We start from the raw sequence: 26226 nt of genomic DNA on the forward strand, positions 1-26226 counted from the left end.
TATTGGGCTAAATCCCATTGACAATTCCCATCGTATCTTAAATTTTCTAGAAATGAAACATGTTGGCCCAAAAATAAAAGTGAAAAGGAGAAAGTGTGCATAAGATGAAATAGGTAATTTACAATTTTACATATGTTAGGAAATTGTAGAATAAGTCAATAAAATGGTCAACCCAATAATAAAATATGAAAAACGAAAAATAAAATAAGGAACAAAAATTATATTGGCCTATTGAAAATTCACGTAGCAAAAATCAAAGATGTGAACAGAAGCAGTGCCGTGCCTGAACTCCCAAAAACCCATCTGATCCCAAAGCCTCTCTTCATCCGCTCAACCATTCAAAACCTTCGCTTCCATTCTCTGACTTCCACTTTGAATACCCACAATCCCTGTTTTTTCTTTTCTCTTTGTTTATATTTGTTTGCCTTTGAACTTCGCCCATTGCCGCCGTCCTCACCTCTCTGTGTTGAAGGCGAAACTCGCAAACCCAATTCACGGTTTTGAATCTGGACACCTTTTGCCGCGTCCACAGAATCACAGGTACCTTCATAAACCTTCCCTTTTTCTCTTTCTCTTACAAGTTCTCTGATTTTGCCATTTTCTTTAACTTTCTATTTTCAGCTTGTATGTATTTTACTTCAACACGTTTCTCATGCACTTTAAAGTTGTGTTGGAGGAATCTGGCATTGTTTGATAAATCTAGGAGCCGAAAAGTTTCACTTTTAAAAACTAGTTTGTGCTTAATTAAATAGTTCACAACCAGTCAAAATGAAATTGTTTTGCTTTTTCGATATTTTATTGGGTTCTTTAGTGGAGGACACGTCTTTAAAGATACAGCTTTTGGAGCTCTTTATCGACTGATTTTGGTTTGATGTTCTAAACCAACTTTATACTGGGTCCCTACTCATTCAAATTGTTACCCAATAGTGTCAAGCAACAAACTTGATTTGTTTTCTGTATTGAAATCAATTGAATTCTGGAGCACAAAATGTTGATTTCATGCTTAGAAATTAGGTGAATGAAATTTGGTTTCAATATTGGTTACTGGTCAGAACAATTATTGGGTGCTGGGTTTTGTTCTGTTTGGACATCTTCAGAGTCTGTGGGTCCCGGTCAGGCTTCTGAAGAACATTTTGTGATTTGTTTGGTACCGAATTTTACTTTATGATTTCATTAGTTGGTAGCTCTTGCATTGGCTGTTTGTGGGTGTTGACGAAAAAGTTGAGAAAATTATTGTACAAACAAGATTCTGTAGTGTAACTGTGCTGCTCCAGTACTTATAGATAGTTTTCATCTGTACCCTTCTACATCAATAGGCTTATAACTTGAGGCCCTCTTTGACGTGTATGCAAAAAATGATTTAACCTTTGACCTATAGGCTTCTGTAACTGTACTGCTCAGTGCTAGAGGTCTCTGTAACTTGTGCATAAGAAAAATTCAGTCCAGTTGTTTAAAAATAATAATAATTCTGTGACATCATTCCTTCATTCTACAATCTTGATATGCAAAATAATTAATATTATCTGAATGAATCTGTTTAGGTCCAGAGGTTGTATTATTGTCGAATTCTGTGGACATCTTGAAGAATTGTTTTTGTCTCTTTCTTTCACTCATGTCATGGCTGCCTGAGCTTATGTGTGAGGTGCTGTCAATGAATTTCATATGTACTTTTTTTTTTCCCGAAGATTTGACGTTTTCTTATAAGAGCTGAAGGAAATGGCATCATTTGATCTTATACAAATGTTTGATTGTCTTTGAAAAATAGAGTGGTTGGCATTCGCTTGCAAAGTACAAATTATGGCACTTCAACATTAGTAGCAGCAGTAATTGCATCATTTTCTATCCTACGTTTGTTCCTCTGTTCTTTAGCTTTTCTGAATCAACATTCTGATTTTATTGCTGTTTTCTGAAGTCGCCCCAAGAGGAATAAAGTGCAACGGTTATGGAGGGAGGATACCGTGGGACTAATGACTCTGAACTCAGACGAAGTGTATCAAATGATCGAACAAGCAGTGCCACTTCTTCTTTAAGGAGGCGTTCTTTAAGTTTATCAGGTGCTCAGCCTTCCCAAATAGATGATGACATTGAAAGTGAGCGTGTTTCAGAGGCGGGAGATATAGGGGATCGGGCTCTTCACAGCAACAGGCACAGTGAGAGTGGCAGCATCCGCTTGTTGCCTTCAGATGATATTCAACTGCAATCCTATGGGTTCTGGTGTCGTGATCTGGTTACATCCACTGCAAAATCCCCTGTCTCACCTTTGCCAGAGGAAATCATTTCTCCTCTTTCCACTGATGCAGTCGTATGCCATGAGGACAAAAATCAAGTGAGCTTTTGGTTTGCATCTTCATTGATATTTCTTTTTAATTTTTAGTCGGATCATGCTAGTAACTTAGATTATTGTGTTTTTATATGCAGGAAACTACAACAAAGTTGCCAAAATTGTTGGAGTATGGTTCATGTATGACTCATTTAGCCGTTTTTGGCATTCTTGGGGTAACAGATTTAACTATGTTTCGTATATATACCAGAGTGCATTTTCTTTGAATCCTAATATCTATTGAGTTTATAGCTGCTATTACCTCTGTTTGACAAAAGTTGGATCTTAAGATCCTTGTGCAAGAATGCACTGACCACATCCATTCTGGTCTTTATAATTCAGATAACTAGATCTTATCATGCTGTACAAACTTTTTTCTTGCTAAAAATAGTTTTTGGAAGAAAATCTGTGTCTAAATGGATTTGCTCATACTGATCAAATTCTATCCGGTGTATCTTTATTATATTGTTAAACTGTAATTTAAAACATTAACAATTTTGATCATGCTTTGGCAGGTTGGAATTTCTGTTTCTCTTGGCAAGAATGAATATGTCATTGAAAGCAATTTGTTAGATATTAATTTATTAATTTCATATATGGGAACCTACCTATCAAATAGATTATTTGACATGCTACAGTCTGCAGGTGTTAACGAGATATCTGCTGCAAAAGTTGTTTGGCCCTGGAGTTGTTGGTGTAACAAGCAACCAAACCATTCTCTACCTCGACCTTCCTTCTAATATGGTTTCTCTCTCTCTCTCTCTCTCTCTCTCTCTCTCTCACACACACACACACACACACACACACACACACACACAACCCTTTATCTGGGAATATTTTGTTGATAAACATTTATGCCTTATATACTTGGTTGATTGTGAGTATTGAGGGACTTATTTGCACATTGTATGACGATTACTGAAGTTTTTTCCCTTCATCTTGTCATTTTTTATGTCATATTTCTTAGGATAGTGATATGGATAATGTTCGATGATGTTCTAATGCAATTTATTTTCCTAAACATTTTTGAAGGTTGGTTCTTTCTTGATGGGGTGGTTTGGTGTTGTTTTCAAAGGAGATATTTCATATGTGTCAGATCATTTGGCCATTGGATTAACAACTGGTTACTTGGGAAGCCTTACAACTTTCAGTGGGTGGAACCAGAAAATGCTCGAACTCAGTGTTGAAGGCCATGGGGTTTTTGTTCTGCTGGGTTTCTTAATAGGTAAGATGTCGTATGAAGAATATGCTGTAGTAGACATGTAGATGGCTATGGCAAGCAGCGTTTCGAATTTCATTTCTACGGGTGGTTTCCTGCTTTGAGCCTATTTGTAACTCATCCATGGACAAACCCATCTAGCTCAAACGGCTGCGACTAATACAAGCTTTTCTTTAATGTGATTGATTTCAGGTCTGTTTCTTGCGGCCTACTCCATCATTGTTGGGGTAGAGACAGCTAAGGGTTTTAGGCAGCTTCTTGAAAGGAGTTCAGGATGTGGTATAACTAGCTCTGGCATGAGCTGGAGGGTTGACAGTCACAAGCGTCACTTGGTAGTTTTAGCTGTGTTTTCGCTGATGCTAATTTCTCTATGGAGTGTAAGTGGAGTATTGCTAAGGGAGGAGTTTAGCAGTGACAGCAGTGAGGCGCAACTATGGTTGGCTTGCATAGTTGGACCTCTAGGTGTCTGGATCAGGTGGTTCTTAGCCAGGCTTAATGGACGTGGATTAGGCAGGATGGGGTTGTTGAAATGGTTTCCATTTGGTACTCTAATAGCTAATGTTTCTGCAGCTTGTGTCATGGCAGCTCTGTCTACTGTGAAGAAAGAGGTAAGGTCTCGTGATATGATATCTGTCCAGATCCACTTCGTGACTTCATCCTCACCTTTACCTTTTGTGTGTCATTCTATCATATTCAGAAAGCTTACACTAAACATATATTTGTCACATTATAAACTGCTAAGTTTGTTATGTTTTTTTGTGTGCTTTCGTCAATGATTTGTAGCCTCTTAGCAGAATCCCTGAAGTTCACTCTCTTCTGTGACAAAATTTTGTGTTACCTTCGCCAAGTACACAACTGAGGTTCACTGAGATCTGCGATTTGCCCCTAAGTTCACCATAGAGCCTGATCATGTGGATTTATTTTACAGTGTTTGGCAGAAAAGTCCAAGTCCCCTCCAAACCATGTGGATTTTAACGTTGCTCATTTATCTACTCTTTTTTCATATCTTTCCACTCCCAATTGCTCTTGTGCTCCATTGGATTGATCCATGCCAATTAGATTTGTCGGTACTGCATCGTATTTCATGGCAAAGCTGACGAGTGGGACTTATTCTGTTTGTGCAGGTGGATACTAAGACGTGTGATATTGTTGCAACAGGCATACAATTTGGATTGCTGGGCTGCCTGAGTACCGTTTCTACCTTCATTGCTGAGTTCAATGCAATGAGAGAAAGCAAATACCCCTGGAGAGCATACACATATGCCATGGTTACGATATGTACCTCGTTTGGTTTGGGGACCCTGATATATTCTGTACCTGTTTGGACAAAGGGATACAAGTAGCATGCTCGGGACAGCCTTTTGATGATTCTTCTTCTGCAATGCAACGCCTCCTCATGTGGGCTTCACACAATGTTCAATCAATCTGAGCATTGAGCGCGTCAAGGGTCTTGCGGAAGGCCTTTTGATGCTGCTTCTTTTGATGGGCTGCCTTTGTACCGTTTCCACTTTCATTGCCGAGTTCAATGTAGTGTACATTAAATTAAAGTAGAATATCGCTTGTATAAAAAAATTAAAAATAAAAATAAAAAACCCCACAAAATTAGTGCCCGTATGTTATCCTACTTGGATCCAATTTTATAAACTCAAAAACAGATTTAGTCCAAAAACTTGTTTCGTAGGTCCATTTTTAAAAACCTAAACCCAATAAAATTTCAAAAACACCCATATTATTAAAAAGGTTTTTTAGGTTTTAGACATAAAAAAAATTTCACTTTTGGAAAAAGCCAAAGCTTTTTAAAAAAAGACAAAAAAACCACTCAACTTTCAAATCAAAGACATGCAAATGTATTGGATTCCTTAGAAATCTAAAAATAAATAAGGGCATTTTTGTCCATTTTTGCTTCTTTTAAAATTTTTCTCACTCCTTTTGCTTTTTCTACAAAAGTGAGGTTTTACAATTTTTTGTTCACTCTCATCACTCTATGTTGCTCTCTCTCTCTCTCTCTCTCTCTCTCTCTCTCTCTCTCTCTCTCTCTCTCTCTCTCTCCTCCTCCTCCTTCTCTGTTGCGCTCTCTCTCTCTCCTCCCTCTGTTGTCTATCTCTCACTCTCTCTTGCGCACCACCAAAATTGATAGGGTTTATGCCTGACATCTTTTTCCTTTTCTTTTGTTAATTTCAATTTGGAGCTTAGGGTTTCTGATTTTTTTATTTTAATTTCATTTTTTTAAGATCTTAAAAGTAGTTTGGAGTTCAATACCAAACAAGTTTTTAGATCTTAAAATCACTATTTGAAGACTCATGTTTTTAAAAAGAATTATAATTTTTCAGTTTACGTTTTTAGTAGGATACCAAACAAGGCCTTAGATTTACACCTCTAATTAATCTGTATATCTTTTAAATGGTAGAAAGAGATTTTGCGAAATAATAAAGAATTAGAAGATGAAGATTGAAAAAGTGTCCTTGTGTAGTTGTTGTGGACCAATCCATGCAAAATCAAGAAGAAGAAAAAGAAGTTACCAAAGAAACGAAAAAAAAAGAAAAAGAAAAAAGAAGGGAGGTATGTAGATTTACTTAGGGCCTTTGAGGGGAGGCTAAATTGCAGTTAACTAATTGTGCTCATGTAAACAGCACGTGTAAGGGTTAAAGGATCCTTTCAAGACGTCAAATAGAAATCGACTTGAAATGACCTCTCTCTGTCCCTACACGCTACACGTGATGCACACAGGAGCACAATTTGTATAGGTAGAGAAATTTCCCTGCCATGTGGATGTCAGGGTACGTAATTCACCTAAGTATGCACATCCAATGAGTTCTTGACAGTTATCACGCGCTAAAAATTCGGAAATAAAAAAATTTGTCGCATGTTGCTCATCCATTCTGCACATCTACGTCAGTGTCTATTTGATACATTAATGCTACAGGCACCAACTTGCTTATCGACTTGTGAATACTAACATATGTGGAACATGGACATGACAACATCTCATTTATTTTAATTACATAATCTGTTATATATATATAAAATATTCACACAACAAAATGAAAAAAAAGAAATCCAACCATTTAATATTTATGGTCCCTTCCATCTTCCTCCATGATTAAAACCCTAGAAATTCAACAGTCCTCCATGATTAAAACTGGTGGTAGTTAAACATTTAGTTGTCAAATGACCCAGCCTTTCCAACTTGTTCAAAGCGAAAATCAAATCACATACTCTCTTTCTGGCAAAAAAACAAAAAAAAAACAAAAAAACAAACAATTTGGATAACTTTGTCTTAAGATAACATTGGAAGAGGTGTGAAACTTCACTTCTTAAGATTTTGATCTTTTCATTAGAACTGAATGTAATGTCTTAGCCTCTGTATTTTAAATTTTTATATTGAAGTTTGAATTGATAACACTTATTTATTTTGAATGATAAATTTTTAATTAACTTGGATATGTTGCTTAAAAAATAAGAGTACGTGTAAAAGACTCACTAGTATAGTGGTTTAAAGCAATTGATTCTTTGATGAAAGATTATAGATTCGAGTCCTAACATCTGTGTAGTATGTATGAATTTAGCATACTATTGCCTCGCTCAATATGAAACCAATATCTCATAGAAGTCACTCATCACCATAAATTAATTATTTTGGATCGACATGGTACTCGCCAACACATACAACTTCCCCAAAACAAAATGCAAAAAACAAAAGAAAAAAAACTACCACACACTGCGTAAACTAGTAATGAAAACGACATCACTCAACCCAAATAAACCAGTGAAACACCCGAGTCCTTTTTTTTATTCTTTTATTGGGAAATTTTGTTGAGCTTACAATAAACATACTCCCCGTACGTCTTGGTCTTGTATTTAGGTGGATTTTCCTGGCTCACAAGCTGTGGGAGAGGCCCTATTACGTGGTCTGCTGGTGGCTCCAAGAACACTGGCCATGAGATTCTTGTCTTGTCTTTGTTCACTGTGGTTCTGTGCAGCACACTCTTGTACTTTCCATTGCTCATTACCTGCCACAAATTAATTAATTAATTAATTAATTAATCACTTGGGTGACTTAATCAAACAAAAGACTAAAAAAGGCAAGTCGAAGAGAGATGTATAAATGTGTACCTCCATTTGATCACCAATGTGGATGACAAGGGCATTAGGGATGTACCTAACGTCGTACCAGTGGCCATCTCTGGAGGCCTGGAGGCCCTGGACATCGTTGGGGACGAGAATGGTGACGATGGACATGTCGGTGTGAGCCACCACGCCGAGAGCAAGATCCGGGCGGGACATGGTGGGTAATAATTAATTTTGAGAAGGTAAATCAAGTCATCTCCACCAGAAGCCTTCTTTAACTCTTGTCCTTCGAGCCCCAACCCTAGAGATAGGAGCCTGAACAGCTTCTCCACCACTTTGTGCATATGCTTAGCATACTCCTCATTAGCTTCCCTGCACCAATCAAAATTAAAACAAATTAAACCATTAAATTAGAGTTTTTTTCTTTTAAAAAGGGGTTTGTTATTTTTCCATTTTAGGAAAGAAATTTTTTTTCTTTTTCAGATAGGCAACATGCCACGTCTGTATTTTTGTGGAAGAGATCTTTCCAACAAGCAGCCAGTCATGAAACGCCGCACCGCGGTAGCTTGGAATTCGTAAGTTGAAAAACAAGGATATTTGGACGGTCTCCATTAAAAGCGAAAGTGACAGTGTGTGTGGTCCTATCACACATGTTTTTTTCTTTGTTGAATACTTCTTTTTTGAATCGTAATTTTCATTTTAGCTTTTTATTATTATATTTTTTCTGGCTACCTACTTATAATAATCTTATACGTAGGTTATATTATTTAGGGAAATTTGCATAAATGTTATTTGAATTTTTAACCATATGTGTTATTACCACCAGAACTTTTATTTTTATTTTTAAACACTTAAATTTTGTAAAGTATTACAACGTCTAACTCCATTAAAGTTTCCATTAAATTTAAGTGCATTTCCCTCAATGAATTATAACTAAAAGTTCATGTGATATTTATGATGCACATAATTATTTATCGTCATTTCTAGCCAATATGGATCTTTCTTTTGGAACCAATATCTTAATACTACTGCCTATAAAAAGAGTAATCAAATATACTTATAATTAAATAGTTAATCTCGATTCACAATCAAATAACAAAATATCTAGTAATTAAGTATTACAAAATCATATGTTGTGCACAATTTAACACATCGTTACAAAATGTGACAATGAAGTCGCAAAACCTTAATTATGAAAAATCATCTATATATATAATACTAATAGAATAAACTATTTCACCCATATTGCTAATTATTGTTAATAATATGATCAGTAAATATTGTCAACAGATTAATACTAAAAAGAAATCGTGCCTAACCTGTAAGAAGGCGGGTTCTTAGGCCAGAACTGGTAATTAATGACAGAAGGAGGCCAGATCTTATTGAACATATGGTCCACCCAACCTTTTTTCGTAATGTTGCCTTCAGAAAACTCCTTGAAAAGCTTTGTCCCATAGCCTTCCATAGAGTCAGAGTCGAGAGGCTTAGCATAAGCCTCCTTTTCCTCCTGTGGAAGCTCAAAAAACTCATTCCCAACAGCCTGCAAGTTTCTTATGGCCTCACTAGGGATGTCATGGTTCACAATCTGGTACATGCCCCAGTTACTGCTGGCCTCAGCAATCTGACGGATGAGCTTTTGCTCATCAGGGTCACTAAAATCAATGGTTGGGACCTCAAGGACCTTCCCATGAACGGTCGTGATCCCTGGTTGCTCAATCTCTGACCTAATGAACTCGTCGGGGATAGTGCCCTCGGGTTTTGTGGCAATGACCTCAACTCTCTCTACCCCCATTTTTGAAAGAAAAAAAAACCTACAGCCTAAGGGCTGAGAAGATAAGCAAATTAAAACAAAGCGTGTTTAGAGGAATTTGGATCTTCTTGATTTGTGTCTCACTCCCTTTGCGTGAAGTGTATATTTATATTAGTGGCAAACGGCAAGTGACCTTTTTTTTTTGTTTGGGGGGGGTGAGGAGGAGAATGGCAGTGACATTTATTGTGCAATAAAAAATTCAGAAGAAGGTATTGCCCATGCATGTAACGTGGCTCTTTCCTTGTGCAAGAAAAAATGGTTTCAGAAGAAGGTAGATATGATGCCATGTACATGTAGGGGACGTGGCTCATTCCCTTTCGCGTAATAGTTCAACTGCCCCCTTCACTTCACTCCATCCAATTGCTTTCCCAACTCTCACTAAAGTTTAAAAAAACAGAAATTCCAATTCCAACTTTCCAAAAAATGCAAAAATATCCTTTTTCGTTTGGTTGGAGAGTATACCACTCGATGTATGAGTATGACAAACAACTTCTCACGAAAGTCTCATGACAATTTATAATACCTAATGGGACTCATTGCGAAAATAAGTCTCGAAAATTTATTTTCCGTGTGATATATAACAGTCTTTAATACAACAATAGGACTATTTTCAATACCTAAAAGAATTAAAAGGGATTGATAGGACTAGGTGTCTTTTAAGCCTTTTTTTTGGTAATGTAACAACAAATCCCCTACTTATAGGACATCTCCAAATTACTACCACGTAGCCGCTCTAAGTAAAGTCTAGAGGTTCTCAGCCCCACAATTATTAGCACTTAGAAAGTTGTCACGCAACTTTCAAATTGATAATTACGTCTCTTCCTTATGTAGTGTGTATTTATAGAGCTAGCTTTCTTTTCTTCCTTATGTAGTGTGTAGTAGTTCGTACCTTCTACCCCATACAAGCAATATACTGCTTCACTTTTGAGTTTAGAGTACTTCTGCTTCATACCATACATTACGGTGGATGCATAAAAAACTTAGTAAATTTGGCCTTCAAATTCAACTTACCTTACCTGCAACCCTTCACTTTTTGTTCCTATAAATAATACCCAATTTTTATAAGTAAAAGCTACATTTCAGTCCACTTGTACCGATATAATTCTAACTTAATTATAAGTGTCTCATCACGAGATTTTATATCAAAGGACCTTGAGAATTCTAAACCTTACATTACAATATGTAATATCTCATGCATTCTTAAAATTGAACCAACTGTCATCAATGAAAAAGAAGAGAGTAGAAATGCACCTACCTCCACAGACCATTACGTACGTTCACCTAGTTGATGTCTTTGCATCAATATCAATTAGCTGTGTTGAATGTTATATATTTTTATCGTTGAGGATCCTCAAACAAGCTCATTTGAGGAAATTTTTTGTTATAACGAAGTGCTAAAAATTGTTTTATATCTGAACACATCTCTTCATATGTGGATTTTTCTGCACCATTAGAACATAAGTTATAGAATTCAATATTCATTCGTATATCTAGTTAAAATCAACTAGCAATCGTTAAAGAGACCCACTATTTTACACAAAGGTAGCAAGATGCACACCGATAGATATGATGTAATTACAAAACACACTTTCCTTTTAGAAGTTATGAATACACACAATCAACTGTCAAAGTTAACATATTTGAACGAAAAAGTCGAAACTACTGTCATTATTAACAGAGTCAAGACGATGATGTTAGATAATTAAAAGAGTTAATTACACTAACACGGCCTCAAATTTAAGAATGAATGTGAAAGTTGTTGAGAGCCCCGAGAGTCAGAGAAAGCTGGCTATGTAGCTTTACTGGGGAATCTTGTTGAGCTTGCAATAACAATAATCTCCGAACTTCTTCGCTTTGTATTTAGGTGGATTGTCCTCCTTCACGAGCTGTGGTAGAGGGCCAACTACGCGGTCTTGTGGAGGCTCAATGAAAACTGGCCACGAGAGTCTCGTCTTCTCTTTAGTCACAGTGCTTCTATGGAGGACACTCTTGTACTTTCCATTGCTCATAATCTACCACAAAGTTATTATCACATAAGTTAGTACGTTATTAAAATCATTAAGATTAACGCAAGGTTTCATCTTAATAATAATATAGATAATATAGAGAATGGGGCAAGAGAAGGTCCTAACCTCCATCTGATCACCAATGTGGATGACCAGGGCATTAGGGATGTACCTCACATCGTACCATTGGCCATCTCTGCAAGCCTGTAGTCCCTGGACATCGTTTGGGACAAGTATGGTTAGGGCTGACATGTCAGTGTGGGCCACCACTCCAAGAGCAAGGTCAGGGCGGGGACATGGTGGGTAATAATTAATTTTCAGAAGATAAACCATGTCATCCCCTCCAGCAGCCTTCTTCAACTCTTGTCCTTCAAGCCCTAATCCTAAAGAGAGCAACTTGAACAACTTGTCTACCACGTTGTGCAGATGCTTCACATACTCTTCATTAGCTTCCCTGCAACCATCAAAATTAGAACCACTATTATTTCATAATTCACATTAGCTTTTAATTTATGGAATATATATATGTTGAAAGATGTCTCAAGTTCGAATCTCATTCTCCGTTAATTCAGCCAAAGATTTACGAACCTTGGGTTTATCATGAATTTTAGTAGATAGGGATCAGCCACATCTACTTTGTTTTTACGTACTTAACTAGAATGGGATATACCTTTCTTTCTTTCTTTCTATTTTTCTGAAGAATTTTTTTCAAAAAGCTAGGGATTGCAATGAGCCACGTCTATGGATATGGCTTCATATTCATTGAGCAGAACAGAGACTTTTTTTACCAAACAGAAAACAGAACAGAGACCTTTTATTTACCAAAATTAATATAGCTCTCAAGTATGGTCCCATCAGTTACAGAGTTATTTTTTGCAACTAATATTCTTTCTCTTTTTGGTACACTAATTATAAAGTTAGAGTAATATCTTTTTCACTGTAAGGGCTTTCAACAACGACCGGTTTGTGTACAATTGATTTTGGGTACTAAAATAGACCCTTACAATTTAAAAATTCTAGACAATAATTCATCAATAATATAATCTTTAAGTAAAACCTAATTTTAAATTATGATAAAATTTGTCCATGTATGTTGATTTATTTACAAATCATGCTACTAGATCTTTATTTGGTTGCTTAATCACCTAATTAAGGCAAATGAATTTTATTATACCGAATTTCCTACAATTATATTTAAACATTACCTAATATCCTCCAATGATATAGATGTATATGTATAATATATATTCTAATAGGTACAATACTTACAGAAAAAATGTGATGGCTTTAATATACCTACAATATACCCATAACATGTAAATTAGATATATTATTGCATAATAATCAATTATTATGTAAATTATATCCAAAATGTGTTTATAAAAATTTGGTATATTATTTGAATAATAAGTAAATTATTTTGGCTTGATTAGATAACTTGTCGAGTTGGATCCTAGTCATCGGATTTTATTTAGAAAAAAAAGGATTTTATTCAAACAAAAATAAAGAGATGGATTATAGTTGAGGAAAAATAACTTTTCAAGGGGTAGCTAAATTTACTAATAAAACTATTCAGAAATTAGGGTTTACGTTTAATATTTTACTGACCACATCTTTAATAGAGATAAGATCGACTCGCATATGCTAGAGATGCATCCAACAATATGGTCCATAATTATAATCATACCTAGCATTGCTCAAAACAAATAGTGTGACTAACCTGTAAGAAGGTGGGTTCTTAGGCCAGAACTGGTAGTTAATGGCAGAAGGAGGCCAAACCCTATGGAACAAATGGTCCACCCATCCTTTCTTGCCTTCCAATTCCTTCTGAAGCTTCGTCCCGTACCCTTCCACAGACTTAGAATCTGGAGGCTTCGCATAAACCTCTTTTTCCTCTGGCGGAAGCTCAAAAAATGCCTTCCCAACAGCTTGCAGTTTGCTTATGGCCTCATTTGGAATGTCATGGTTCACAATCTGGTACATTCCCCAATTCCTGCTAGCCTCTACAATTTGGTTCAGGATCTTTTCGTCATCTTGGTTGCTGAAATCAATGGTTGGGCACTCCAGGACTTTCCCATGGACGGTTGTGATCCCTGGTTGCTCATGCTCTGACCTAATGAAGTCGATTGGTATGCTGTCTTTAGACATTAAAGCAATGTCTTGCACTCTCTCAGCCTCCGATTGCATTTTGTATATTTCTCGATATATTGATCGCCTGAGAAAAACAAAAGAGATAGATAATGTGGTGAAGGGTTTGATCTTGGCTTTTGTCTCAGCTCAAACCCTTGGCATGAAGCATGAATTTATATTTGGGGTGTGCCAACAAATTAACCATTTCTTGTACGTGAAGAAACTTTCATAAATATAGTGTGTACGTGGCTCGTTGCTGTTCGCTAGCTAAATAGTTGAACTGCCCTTTTTCCCACAGCCAAAAGAAAAATAGTGTTGCTATTTTTACTGCTGCTATCTCCACCCACAAATTTTCTTTTGAACTCTCTCAAAACAAGAGGAGATTAAGACTATTTTATTCAACGCACTCATTAGCATTCCTAATATAAGCATAAAATCTAAACCCTACATTCTTTTTGTTAATTTCAATGGCAGAGCAGTGGCTATGATCTAGGGCAGTTGCCTGATTGAGAGGGCACAATGCTTGGCGGGGGACACTTGATCTTGTTCGTTTAGATAATGTTAGAGGAAATTTAGGGGATTCTACATGCTAGTCCCTCTCTATATTTTTTCATTAGGACCAGTCCCATATTTTTTTAAGTTTAACAAATCCGAATAATTTTTTTTCATAAATTAATTACAAACCTAAACCTCTATCGAACTCCAAAATTCATGATAATTTGCAAAGAACCAACTAGTGTAGTGGTTTAGAGTAATTGTTCTTTCAGGCAATGTCCTGATTCGAGTCCTAACATCCGTGTAGTGTTTGTGAATTTAGTATGGTATCACCCAACTCAATAAAAAAGGTCTTCAAAATAACAAAATTAAAAATAAATAAATAAATAAAATCATGCCAATTTATTACAACTACACGTAACGCCAAAAGAACCCAATTAACTACAAGTCTACCAAAAATCAAATAGTGCAATACAAGAGAAAACAACTATTCAGATGGGCCCCACAACCTTGATTCAATTAGTTCATCTTTTATGCTCTCTGAATTTCAACCTAAATATTGGATCTTCCAATAATATTGTAGGACTCTCAAAATGTGAATATAAGATTGCAGTTTTTCTTTTTTCTTTAGAAATAAATTTAGAGAATAAGATTTATTATCTTTATAACCAAAAGAAATTAAAAGGTGGTGGAATCGTAGCAATACCTTGTACAGAGGTGATCCAGAGGGCACTGGATTTAAGCAGTAAAGTTGGCAAGGGCTTTTCTTTGGTTGTTGAGAAGTCCTTTTCTTCTGAATGAATCACGAGTTTATGGAAGTGAGAGGGAACCAAAGATGTAATACCTCCGGCATTAAGGATATCGACAAAAGATATAACGACAACAAAGTTAGATATGTCCCAAACGTTACTAATTAGTACTTATTACCTTTATTCAGAAACTGAAATCCATTCTGAAAAAAGTAAAGGCCCGTTTGGTAATGTTTTACGGCCCGTTTTCTGTTTTCTCAAAATGAAAATGGCTGAGAAGGCGTTCGGTGGTCAGCATGAGAAAACGTAGAAAACAATATTCCTAGAATCAATTCTAATTATTTTTCTCAGTTCATTTTAATTGTTTTAAAAGATAATTATTTTTATACATTATTATTTTTTTCTTTTCCAAAAAAATTACATTCTTTTTGGAGGAGGCATTAATAAAAATAACTCACTTGTTTTTTCTTGGTATGAAACTCACATATTGATCACATAATTAACCTTTTTTTGTTGTTGTTATTTTCAAATTATACCACCAGACACATTTTCATTGTTTTCATTTTCTGAAATTGTTTTCTAATTCAGCTACAAGACGCATTCTCGAATCTTGAAAACATTCTTTAAAACTGGTACGATCTGCCGAGTAATCTAAAAAGAGTGTTGTCTTTTGCTAATGTTCTTTTTAAACATCCGTTTGTACCATCAATACTTTTTTGATACAAACGATAATTTAAATGATTCTAAATTAACCTAATTTATGGATACGATTATTCGAACTTGGGTGCAATGACTCACTGCCCCAGCCGATTGACTTAACCCCCATTTAATTCTAGCATCACTTCTTAATGTTAGCTAGCTCACAAATATTCTATCTTTTTTCCTTTTTTTCCCCTTAATTAAGTAATCTTGTGATTTGCGATTTTTCTTAAATGTGATGTGGTCATATCATGCGTTGTGTAACAAATTTGGGATAAGTGTTTTTTTTCCCCCTTTAAAATGTCACAAGAAAATTGAGAGTTCAAGTTTTAGGTGGCATTTGGTTTGTGGGATTAAGGGTTTAGGAATAGATATAAGATTTGGTTCTTATATGTTTGGTATTCTACATGCTTTGCGATGAGTTAGCTTTGATGAGGGAACATATAGATCCATGAAATAGGGAATGAGAAACCCATGAGGGCATATTTATTTATCTAGAGTAGATATTGGAATAATTCTAATTCCTAACTTTTTCTATACTTACAAGCACATACAAAATAAAAACCACAACGCAGTCCGAAATCCAATATGTGAAAATCCATTGATTAGGAATAGTAGTTAATCCTATAACCTATTCATTCTCTCCCTTACACCAAACACCAAACAGCATATACCTTTAGATTTATTCTTCGCCTGCCATGATGGAGACGCACAACAATTGTTTGGCTGGAAAACGTAGTATTTTCTTTCTTTTATAACTCTGGTACAACAATCATAATGAGAGTTACTTTACTTAGGTGCCCTTATTCCATTACCATACACAAGCATCATTTCTGTGTTTAGGCAAAAAAGAAAAATAATTGAAGGGTGGTTGAATGATTTACGCGGACAGGAAATGGAGAGGCAATAAATTGAGCAATTACTGATCACATGCATGACATGACCTTCTCCTAATAACTTGTATCGAAAAGGTTCAGAAATGACCTAATACTCAAGAGACACCTCAATGTACTACTTCTTGTCTTCCATCCCTGTCTAGAAGGACCCCTGGCCTGGCCATGAGTACTAAGGATGCATCTAGGCATTTACTATTGCCCAAACTAAATGCATACCTACCTCACACCTTTGCCCACCCTAAAACATGGCTATCCTTCTCACCCCTTTCCTCTTTCCATTATACAGTGCTAGCATTAGTTGTTCAAAATTATTGCTATTGACGGATTATAGAACTTGTATATCAACGGCTCACAATTATCTATATGCGTGATAACATTTTAAGTTTCAATCATTACAAGAAAAACGACACTTATTGGACAGTTTATGATCGTATTGTTAAATCCACGTGAAGGAGAACTACCATAGGCGAGTTTTAGTTGGACTCACTTATGATCGTGTCCTTGGGAGGCTAAGGACAATGAGGCACGTAACAGTACACCTCCTAGAAGATATAAGTTGTCAAACATGCCAAAAACAATTTGCAGCTTACATCAAAATTTTCTCTAATTGACTTTAAATCACAAGTAAAAACTTGTTTAAACACGTGGATTTTACTCAAGGATGACCGAAGACCATGTCTGTAGCCTTGAATTGGGTTCTGAGATATCATAATTTGTCCTTTTAAAATATCTTATAAAGGTATTCTAAGCAAATTAAAATTGAAATGGTTATAAGACGGATTCTTAGAATTCTTATTTTTATTTTTATTTTATTGAAGAGGAAGCTTAGATTTTAAAATTATTATAATGGGTTACCTTTTAGAAAGAAAGAAGAAAAAAAAAACCTTTCATAAATGTAAGGGGGTGTTTGGTATTCTATTCAAATAGGGAATTCAAAAACTTTGATTTTTCTTAAAAACAAGAAGTTCTTAAATCTATTTTTAAGATTAAAAAACCTTTTTTGGTATGCAACTTGAAAACTATTTTCAAATCTTAAAAATTTGAGAACTTGTGGATTGTTAAAAAGAATTGAAAAAACAGATATTTTTTGTTTTTAATAATTGAGGTGTTTTTTAGTTCTTCTTGAGTTTGAGTTTTTTAAAATAGGGATACCAAACAAATTTTTTTTGTTTTTTTGTTTTTTACTCAAATTCTGTTTTTGAGTTTAAAAAGTTGGATTTAAGTTGAATATCAAACAAGCCCTAAACTTCTATCATCCCGAGAATTTAGTTCCTTCCCCTTGGGTGAGGTCTAATATGTTTGTTTGAGCCCAGTTGTTTCGGGGCACTATTTGTTTCTGCGTTCTTTGGACCCAGTCGTTTTAGGGCTAATTGTTTCTACATTTGGGCTTGGTTTTCAATGAGGATAGCTGTATACCAGAAAGCTTGCATTCGAGATTTGCTTGTGAATCGTGATCTAATTCTAAACCATATTGTTAAATTTGACTTGCAGAAGAGTTGTCTAATGATATAATGATATATTGGTAGTGTGTGTGAGAAATCCATCTCCCTCTTTAATTTAGACTCGCTTGTATTCTTTTGAAAAAAAAAAAACAAATTGCAGAATTTCCCTCCATGGGTGTTGCAAATAGGAAAGAAAACTGAGTCTGCCATCTCTCAATCATAAATCCAAATCTACTACAAACATATCAAAACGGTACAACATTTTCAAAGAGAAACGATGAGAAAATAGGGAGGCGGATTGTGTTAAAACCAAATATCATCCTCCGAGAATTAATGACCACTGCAGCACTGAATCAAATCACAGCACCGTTGCGTTAAGGTGCCAATACCACGACGCTGGCCATGCAAATCAAGACTAGCATAACACAAAAGTATGGCAGCCATGGAAACAATTAGAGCCCACAAATATTACACTGCAAATGAGCAAGTACTTTCAGAATATGTCGTGTGGAAAGAGTCGTAAAAACACCACAAAATTACGCATGTCGACCAACCTTTGTTAACTTTAACCACAGGGTTAAGTTAAATATGATCATTGGCCATGCGAACCCACCAGGTCATCGGATAAGTTAAATATGATCATCGGTCATGAGAACCCACCAGGTCATGGGATTACATGACTCGGAACACAACAATAAAATCTAAAAGATTCACATCCTTGAAATTATATCATCATGGCTCTCTTACAGCATTTATACAGATAAAACAGCCACATTTAAATTGGGAAAATGAAAATCAAACAGCCAGATGAGTACTAAAGTAGAAGCATCCGAAGATGGCAAATGCAGTCGATTATTGCATATAATAGTTTTTCTCTTCCCTGTTCATGCCCACCATATGATCTATGTGCATTAAATGTACTAAGTAACCACTCCTAAACTTGAAACCAACCATTTCGAAGCACAATGACAGATACACAATATGCTCTTCCCCCCTTAACCGCAGCAGGAACCACAGGCAGGTAGAGAACCTGAGAGTTGAACAGAAGCAATTTTAGCCGATATTTAAAATAAATAAATAACAAAAAAACAGGAGTACAAACATTTAATGGAGGGAGGAGTGGACTTACTATGGTCAATTCCACGAACATTGTCTAGACCACGAGGTGGTCCACGTGGACGACCACCATATGGTCCCCCTCCAGGGCCTCCGGGGCCACCACCATCCCATTTCTTTCCAGAAGCTAATCCTTTTCTGTAAGCATCCGACTTTTCCATCTAAGCCATGAAAGTATTGACAACATAAGTTTTTCGTAGACAAATTAATTTGATACTTCCAAAAGTAAGCGATCAAGATACAGAGAGACTCTCTTTATTACCGAGAACATTGTAGCAAAAAACACGCCTATGAGGTTGACAATGGCCCAAAAGAAGTCCGTTATCGTCTTGAGTCGCCAAATGGATCGCTTGGATTTCACAACTCCTAAAAGAGTAAGTATGCAAATTACCAATTGGTCAGCTCCACTGATGATAATATCCATGAGGAAGGAAAGTATGAACATTATAATTTTGCTTAAACCAACAGTTCAACTCAACAAATTCATCTAGAAACAAATGTTCACAACTGTAAACGGCTAATTTAGTCCCCATGCCACCACCTAATAATGCCAACAGCATCTTTAATTGTACAGTGTCCAAAAAAAACTTACTAACCCCAGTCTCAGCAGAAGATCATGCATTAAAACAAATACAATTTCAGTTTCAGAAGTCTGGCCTATATAAAATCATCGATGCACTTCGACCACTGCTTTCTCATCATTACTTATATATGACCAACTTACCAGAGATTAGATTCAGGTATTCAAAAGGAGAAGGTGTTCCTTAGCCATAAATTAGTAGAACCAACTGAGCTTGCAACTAACCAAGCAACATAGATCATTAAACGAGCAAAGTCACACTACTTAAGATACATGTAAGCATCAATGTTTCAAAGTGAACATATTCTCATCAACACTTATATATGACCAACTTACTAGAGATTAGAGTCAGGTATTCAATAGGAGAAGGGGCTACTTAGCCCTAAATTAGTAGAAGAAACTGAGCTCGCAACTAACAAAGCAACATAGATCACTAAACGAGCAAAGTCAAACTAATTAAGGTACATGTAAGCGTCAATGTTTCCAACATATAAAGAAAACACAACAAAAAACTCATTGTAAAATAGTCTTGGTTTCATTGGAACGAACCTTGGAATAGAATGGCTTGTATTATGTACCTAATGTCCTGTCCCAAAAAATAACACATAATCCCAATTATATTCCCTGCTAATGTTCAATTTCCGTGCCTTACCCACTAAATCTCTTCACATTTCATTCTTATTTTGATTTGATTCCTTTCGCAAGTTCATTCCAGAAACCAAACAGTACCCAAAGCAAGAAATAGCATGAAGATGCAAAAGCACCATAACAGAACAGAAAGAAAAAAATCTCAATCCACCATGATACATAAATAACATAAAAATGGGAAAAAGCTGTATTATATACCTAATGTCCTGTCCCAAAAAATAACACATAATCCCAATTATATTCCCTGCTAATGTTCAATTTCCGTGCCTTACCCGCTAAATCTCTTCACATTTCATTCTTATTTTGATTTGATTCCTTTCGCAAGTTCAATCCAGAAACCAAACAGTACCCAAAGCAAGAAATATAGCATGAAGATGCAAAAGCAACATAACAGAACAGAAAGAAAAAAATCTCAATCCACCATGATCCATAAATAACATGAAAATGGAAAAAAGCTGTATTTAGCCAGCAAAAGCTGGCACAAGCTGCTTATGCTATACAAATTCTGTCCCATCTAATTGCTAATTAAGCTAGGTAAGTAGCGTAAATGTATAAAATTGAAAGGAAAAAAAAAATAAAAATCAAACCCCTAATTACAACATTGAAAATATCAGGAATTAAGCAATTGTAAGATAGAAATACATGCGGACCAAAAAGCAATTGTAAACCCAGAATTTAGAGATAATTTGATGATCAAACCCTAATTCATAAGAAATTCATGACCGATCGCATAATACAAGAAAAAAAAAGAGGAAAAAAGAGCTCAAAAATCAAACCCTAGCTTCTGAAACCGATTCAGGCTACCCAACATTCATCACATGAATTTACGAAATTACGAAAACGGAGGCACAGAGAGAGAGAGAAGAACCTCGCTCAACGTACGCCATGGAGATCAGAGTCCAAACTCAAGAAAGTCTTCGAAGCTCTTCCTTGATTGAATCCAGCAAATATATAAACAGTTAATTTTTGTCGTAATTAATTTTAGTATTTTACGCGTCATCTCAATTTTCATTGGCTATAACAACGTCAAGTTTAAGGTGTTTCCCACGTGGCATTATTCTATTGGGTGAATATCGGGTGTTCGCGACGTGTAACTTGGTCGGTTAAGCCGGATCTGGCGGGTAAGCATAGTTTAAGTTAACGGCCATCTGCTGGCCGGCCCGAAAGAAAATATGACATACCTGCACGTATTTGTTTGGGCTTGGTCTGTTGTTTTGGGCTTCAGCCATGTATACTATATTTTCCGATTTCTCCCCAAGAAAGAACTCCACTCATTCATTTCTTTATGGCGAGGAAGGAACTAGAGCATTCTATTCATATGAATAGTAGCTGTCCTGTAAAAAGCAATGTGTGGTTCCACCCGTTGCCATGGCAAAAGGCAAATACTATTCTTTTTTCTTTTCTTTTTTCACAAATTTGTTTATCTATACAATTAATTTGGACAATATTTTTTAATAAAATTTTTGGGTTCATACGTGTCAATATTTATTATAAAACTCATATCTCAATCGGATAAAATTTTAGGATAAGATGATAAATAAAAATACAATTTAAAAGTGAATAAAATGTTGAGTAAAAAGTGAATAATAGTGGAAGTAGAAGAAAATGTATGAGGATTTAGTGTTGAAATTGAAGAATATTGGTAGGTATTTGTAGAAAAAAAATTCCAGAATTTTTTGGTTTTTTTTCATAATTTTATAAATAAAAAAAACTCAAATAATAGTAGAAGTATAAGAAAATGTATGAGGATTTCGTGTTGAAAGTGAAGAGTATTGGTAGGTATTTATATAAAAAAAAATTTCAGAATTTTTTGGTATTTTATAAAAAAAATTGAATTTTTCATAATTTTATAGCAAAATAGGGCCCAGTTGGATTGGAGAAGAGCAGGCAATCGGAGCGCCAGATGACGACACATGTCTTCTAGCTGTTGGTGGAGCGTAGGGCGCTGACGTCATCTTCCCCTCAGGCTCGAACTCGGGCTAGAAGCGCCTTCGGGCCAGCCTGTCTTTGTGGGTCCCACTCCCAATCTTGGCTTGGGCTCCTCACTGGAACTGGATTTTTTTCTCCCCAGATAGAGGTTGGGATCCTCGCAGGAGTTGCTCTAATTTCTTCCCCCTTCTTCCCCCCTATTTATTCTGTAAATAACTTGAGTTGGGTTTATGAAGATCGGGCTTCTGAGCTGGTCATGTTGGGTTGGGTTAATCATGTTTTTGAAAACTAAGGTTGGGAGACAAGGGTTGAAAATGGCATCTGGGTTTTGTGCGGTGAAAACTAAGGATAAAATTTTGGTGAAAAGGAGGTTTTTTTTGGTTGAAGGTCTGAGGACTTTTGGGCTGAAAAATGAAAAACCAAGAAAGAAATGGAAATGAGGTGTCGAGAGAGAGAGAGGCTGATTGTTGTTGTCCATGAATTTTCTGAAGAAACTGAGAAAAATGCAAAACCAAGAAAGAAATGGAAATGAGGTGCCGAGAGAGAGGAAAAAAAATTCTTTGTTTTTTTATTGGTTTTTAAAAATATTTTATTTATATTTTAATCATTTTATTTTTTTTAAAGTGATACCCATGATGCCACGTAGACAACTAATGGAGAGATTTGACAAGAACCTAATGGTGAAATCACATTGTAACAAATTTAAAAGATCAGATTATGTTATTGTAAAAATTAAAAAGATAGGGACTAATATATCTTAAGGTTGTAATCAGAAAGTACTCAACTGTAATTACATTTAAAATCTATATAAAAGAAAACGCATGATTAGCACAAATGTTTCTTTATTCTATAAAAAATAAATAAAGGACCATTTCGTCTCCACAGACTAATAGATGCTGTCCTCCATGACATGTTGAAAAAGAGAGAAATTTTTTTATAGTCTTGGAGTAGGTAAGGACTCAACGTCTCCACTTGTCGATTAAATTGATTAAAATGCGGAGATTTTGAGGCTGCAAGTCTTCATAAAAACAGAGAATACTTCGTAGATTGTCTTTGAATTGATGAATCGTGCAAGTCTTCGTAAGCTTTATGTGACCCATAATAGTGGGGAAATTACGAGTACTGCCAAAAGGGTTCATAAGTTTTACAAAGTCCCGACTCCCATTTACTATCATGCGAAAAACACCGCAGTTTATTTATTGTAAACGTTACTCTTCCACAAGAGTTGATTAGACTGATATCCTTTCAAATTATAAAAAACCACTGTCAACCACTGCCTACCCCATTCAGTCTTTTCCATTTTCATAATGATGGAGATAAGGAATCTCCACCCAAATCCTTATTTTTTTATTCAAACAGAAAAACGTGCCTATCAATCATACAAAAAATAAGTAATTTATTACAAAGTCCAAGGGTGTTCATTAAAATAAGGAATAATCTTGTCTCCCATGATGTCTAGCTTTGCTGATCTTGTATCTGAATTCTGACAAAAGCAAATCAATTTTCCATGATTCTGTCTAATGGTTTTTTCTTTCACTCATCACTAGCTACTAGGATGAAATTCAATCTGTTAATGAATCATTTTTCTTTTGGTGATTTTATTTAGGGAAATTTACATAAATATAACATGAATTTTTAGGCACGTACGTCATTATCATCTAAACTTTTAATTTTTCTTTTTAATCATCTAAACTTCATAAAGTGTTGCAATTCACAATTTACCTCTAATTATGTTAAAGTTTCCGTTAAAGTTTAAGGGCATTTCTATAATTAATTATAACTAAAAATAAATTTTTTTATTTAAAAAGGTTAACTTAATTATACCATACTTCTTCTATGCCTTATCAACGCCAATTGTCGCCCACCCTCTTCATTTTCATCATACTTCATATTGGTCTTTTTATCTTCCAATTACATGTCAATTTTCTTAGAAGATGCTAATAAACAATCCTTAAAAAGTAACATTACTCATCGACTCAAACTCTGCATGCCCAGCTTCCAACCTATAAATCATTTTGGGGAATGTTAGGTGGATATAGGTTTCATGTTTTTTATTGGTGGGAGCTGCCCTTCTAACATCTGGGACAACAGTGATCCCATCCGCATGCAAAAGGTGAAGCATTATATGCTATGACATTATGACATAAACCTTATATAACCACATTGCAACCCTCACTTCATTTAAACCCTAAGCCTATTCCTTCAACATCCAAACAAGAAGAGGGGGGACCCAAAAAAAATATACACGAAAGTGATGGAGGTGGAGAGAGTGCAGGCCTTGGCCATCAGAGGGCTGAACGAGCTTCCAGTGAAGTTCGTTCGACCAGCCCACGAGCAGCCCGAGAATAGCAAGGCCCTGGAGGGAGTCACGGTGCCCGTGATCTCCCTTGCTCAGCCTCATGATGTTGTGGTCAAGGAGGTGGCAGCGGCAGCCACTGCATGGGGCTTCTTTCTCATTACTGACCACGGCATACCGTCACCTTTGATCCAGCAATTGCAGAAGGTAGGGCATGAGTTCTTTTTGCTCCCACAGGAGGAGAAAGAGGCCTATGCAAATGACCCAGCCAGTGGGAGGTTTGATGGGTATGGGACTAAGATGACCAAGAACCATGACGAGAAGGTCGAGTGGATCGACTATTTTTTCCATCTGACTGCCCCTCCATCTAAGGTCAACTATGAAATCTGGCCTAAGAACCCTCCATCTTACAGGTACCTCTTCTGTTTTTATTTATTTATTGAGTTTTCTGCAGTTTCTACTTGGGTTCTTTATTGCTCTTTTCCTTTTCGCATGCAGAAGACTAATATTTCCTTTTTGCATGTACGGTCAACTGTAGGAGGCATATAAAGTCTTTTCCTCTTTTTGTTTTCTTTCTGAAATTAAGAGGGTTACTGAAAAAGTCTCTAAAATTTGTCTGACACAGGGAAGTGAATGACCAATACAACAAGGAGATGCTAAAAGTAACAGACAAGTTACTGGAGGTGCTTTCAGAGGGTCTAGGGCTGGAAGCAAAGGTTCTGAAATCTCATCTGGGAAATGAAGAAGTAGAATTGGAAATGAAAATCAACATGTACCCTCCATGCCCACAACCCCAACTGGCCCTAGGAGTTGAGCCCCACACTGACATGTCAGCCATAACCCTGCTAGTCTCCAATGATGTTCCAGGCCTTCAGCTGTGGAAAGATGACAACTGGGTTGCTGTCAATTACTTGCCAAATGCAGTTTTTGTTCACATTGGTGATCAGATGGAGGTCTTGAGCAATGGCAAGTACAAGAGTGTTCTTCACAGAAGCTTGGTGAACAAGGAACGTATGCGCATGTCGTGGGCTGTTTTTGTTGCTCCTCCGCACGAGGCTGTGATTGGGCCTCTGCCGGAGCTTCTGGAAGAGAAAAACCCTGCCAAATACTCAACCAAGACATATGCTGAATACCGACACCGGAAATTCAACAAGCTCCCACAGTAGGAGTGATTTATTCCATTTGTGCCGTGTATCAACCATCACAATAAAATTTCTTCAATGGTCCCAATGGTTCGTATGTTTTGCTGTTTGTTAGAATTTGTGCGTAGTACTTGCATTCTGTGAGGGCCTTCACAAAGTCAAGTCAGTTCATCTTCATCATCATCCATCTGTATGGTATCATTTGCTCAAATTGTACCATTTCGTCACAATCTGTTGTAATAATGTTCCATGAATCAAATTTGAATTGTTTCAAACTTTGAATGCCATTATACTTGCTGTAGCTGTTAAATCCAACAATGACCATCAATAATTGTTTTTTTTTTTAAGGACTTCTTAGATCTAGGTCTAAAACGATTAGTTGTCATTAGGCTAAGTCCTCGTCGTTTTGGATTTTCGATGCAAGTCCTTTGTCTTTTATTACTTTTATTACTTTTTTTTTAGCACATATTTTCTTTATAATAAAAAAAATAATTGACGTTAAAAAAAAATTAATAATATGGTAAGAAAGCTGTGAAATTTTTTTGAATAAATTAAATACATTTAATAAGTGTAAACTTTTGGAAAGCAAAAGTTAGCTTGTATAATATATTAATTAATGACATTGTTTTAAGTATAAAGAGAATGATACATGTCAAGCAAAAAATGGAGAAGGTCCAAAGG

At 35.9% G+C, this 26226-nt stretch overlaps 5 protein-coding genes across 8 annotated transcripts; 2 read left to right on the forward strand and 3 right to left on the reverse strand.

The window, feature by feature from the left end:
• Window positions 1-217: 217 nt before the first annotated feature.
• Window positions 218-5208, forward strand: LOC103332911 (camphor resistance CrcB family protein). 3 transcript variants are annotated; one of them, XM_008235678.2, is made up of 7 exons: window positions 218-540; window positions 1913-2326; window positions 2419-2496; window positions 2966-3064; window positions 3353-3545; window positions 3732-4147; window positions 4664-5208. In XM_008235678.2, exons 2-7 carry the CDS (start codon window positions 1943-1945, stop codon window positions 4880-4882), a joined length of 1389 nt encoding a protein of 462 aa, XP_008233900.2. In that variant the 5' UTR covers window positions 218-540; window positions 1913-1942; the 3' UTR covers window positions 4883-5208. The 3 variants fall into 3 exon arrangements, with proteins under 3 accessions (XP_008233900.2, XP_016650331.2, XP_088903191.1); XM_016794845.2 differs by lacking the exon at window positions 218-540 and adding an exon at window positions 1369-1642; XM_089047065.1 differs by lacking the exon at window positions 218-540 and adding an exon at window positions 1665-1823.
• A 1930-nt stretch (window positions 5209-7138) lies between these two features.
• Window positions 7139-9503, reverse strand: LOC103332910 (flavonol synthase/flavanone 3-hydroxylase). The gene is given in 4 exon segments (XM_008235676.3): window positions 7139-7549; window positions 7653-7816; window positions 7819-7979; window positions 8927-9503. Coding segments are annotated over 4 exon segments (1011 nt in total). The 5' UTR covers window positions 9400-9503; the 3' UTR covers window positions 7139-7336.
• A 1379-nt stretch (window positions 9504-10882) lies between these two features.
• Window positions 10883-13888, reverse strand: LOC103332909 (flavonol synthase/flavanone 3-hydroxylase-like). 2 transcript variants are annotated; one of them, XM_089047243.1, is made up of 4 exons: window positions 13144-13888; window positions 12693-12719; window positions 11550-11877; window positions 10883-11429 (listed from the first exon to the last, which is right to left on the reverse strand). In XM_089047243.1, exons 1-4 carry the CDS (start codon window positions 13608-13610, stop codon window positions 11217-11219), a joined length of 1035 nt encoding a protein of 344 aa, XP_088903369.1. In that variant the 5' UTR covers window positions 13611-13888; the 3' UTR covers window positions 10883-11216. The 2 variants fall into 2 exon arrangements, with proteins under 2 accessions (XP_088903369.1, XP_008233897.1); XM_008235675.3 differs by lacking the exon at window positions 12693-12719 and having other exon boundaries at window positions 13144-13868.
• A 4641-nt stretch (window positions 13889-18529) lies between these two features.
• LOC103332908 (glycine-rich protein) lies at window positions 18530-21200 on the reverse strand. The gene is made up of 4 exons (XM_008235674.3): window positions 21047-21200; window positions 19213-19316; window positions 18964-19111; window positions 18530-18864 (listed from the first exon to the last, which is right to left on the reverse strand). The coding sequence occupies exons 1-4, from the start codon at window positions 21063-21065 to the stop codon at window positions 18830-18832; spliced, it is 306 nt and encodes a 101-aa protein (XP_008233896.1). The 5' UTR covers window positions 21066-21200; the 3' UTR covers window positions 18530-18829.
• A 3065-nt stretch (window positions 21201-24265) lies between these two features.
• LOC103332906 (flavonol synthase/flavanone 3-hydroxylase-like) lies at window positions 24266-25820 on the forward strand. The gene is made up of 2 exons (XM_008235673.3): window positions 24266-24816; window positions 25029-25820. Exons 1-2 carry the CDS (start codon window positions 24362-24364, stop codon window positions 25567-25569), a joined length of 996 nt encoding a protein of 331 aa, XP_008233895.2. The 5' UTR covers window positions 24266-24361; the 3' UTR covers window positions 25570-25820.
• The last annotated feature ends 406 nt before the right edge of the window (window positions 25821-26226 follow it).

Source organism: Prunus mume, linkage group LG2 (genome assembly GCF_029339155.1).
Source record: "Prunus mume cultivar Tortuosa linkage group LG2, ASM2933915v1, whole genome shotgun sequence".
Classification (NCBI taxonomy): Eukaryota; Viridiplantae; Streptophyta; class Magnoliopsida; order Rosales; family Rosaceae; genus Prunus; species Prunus mume.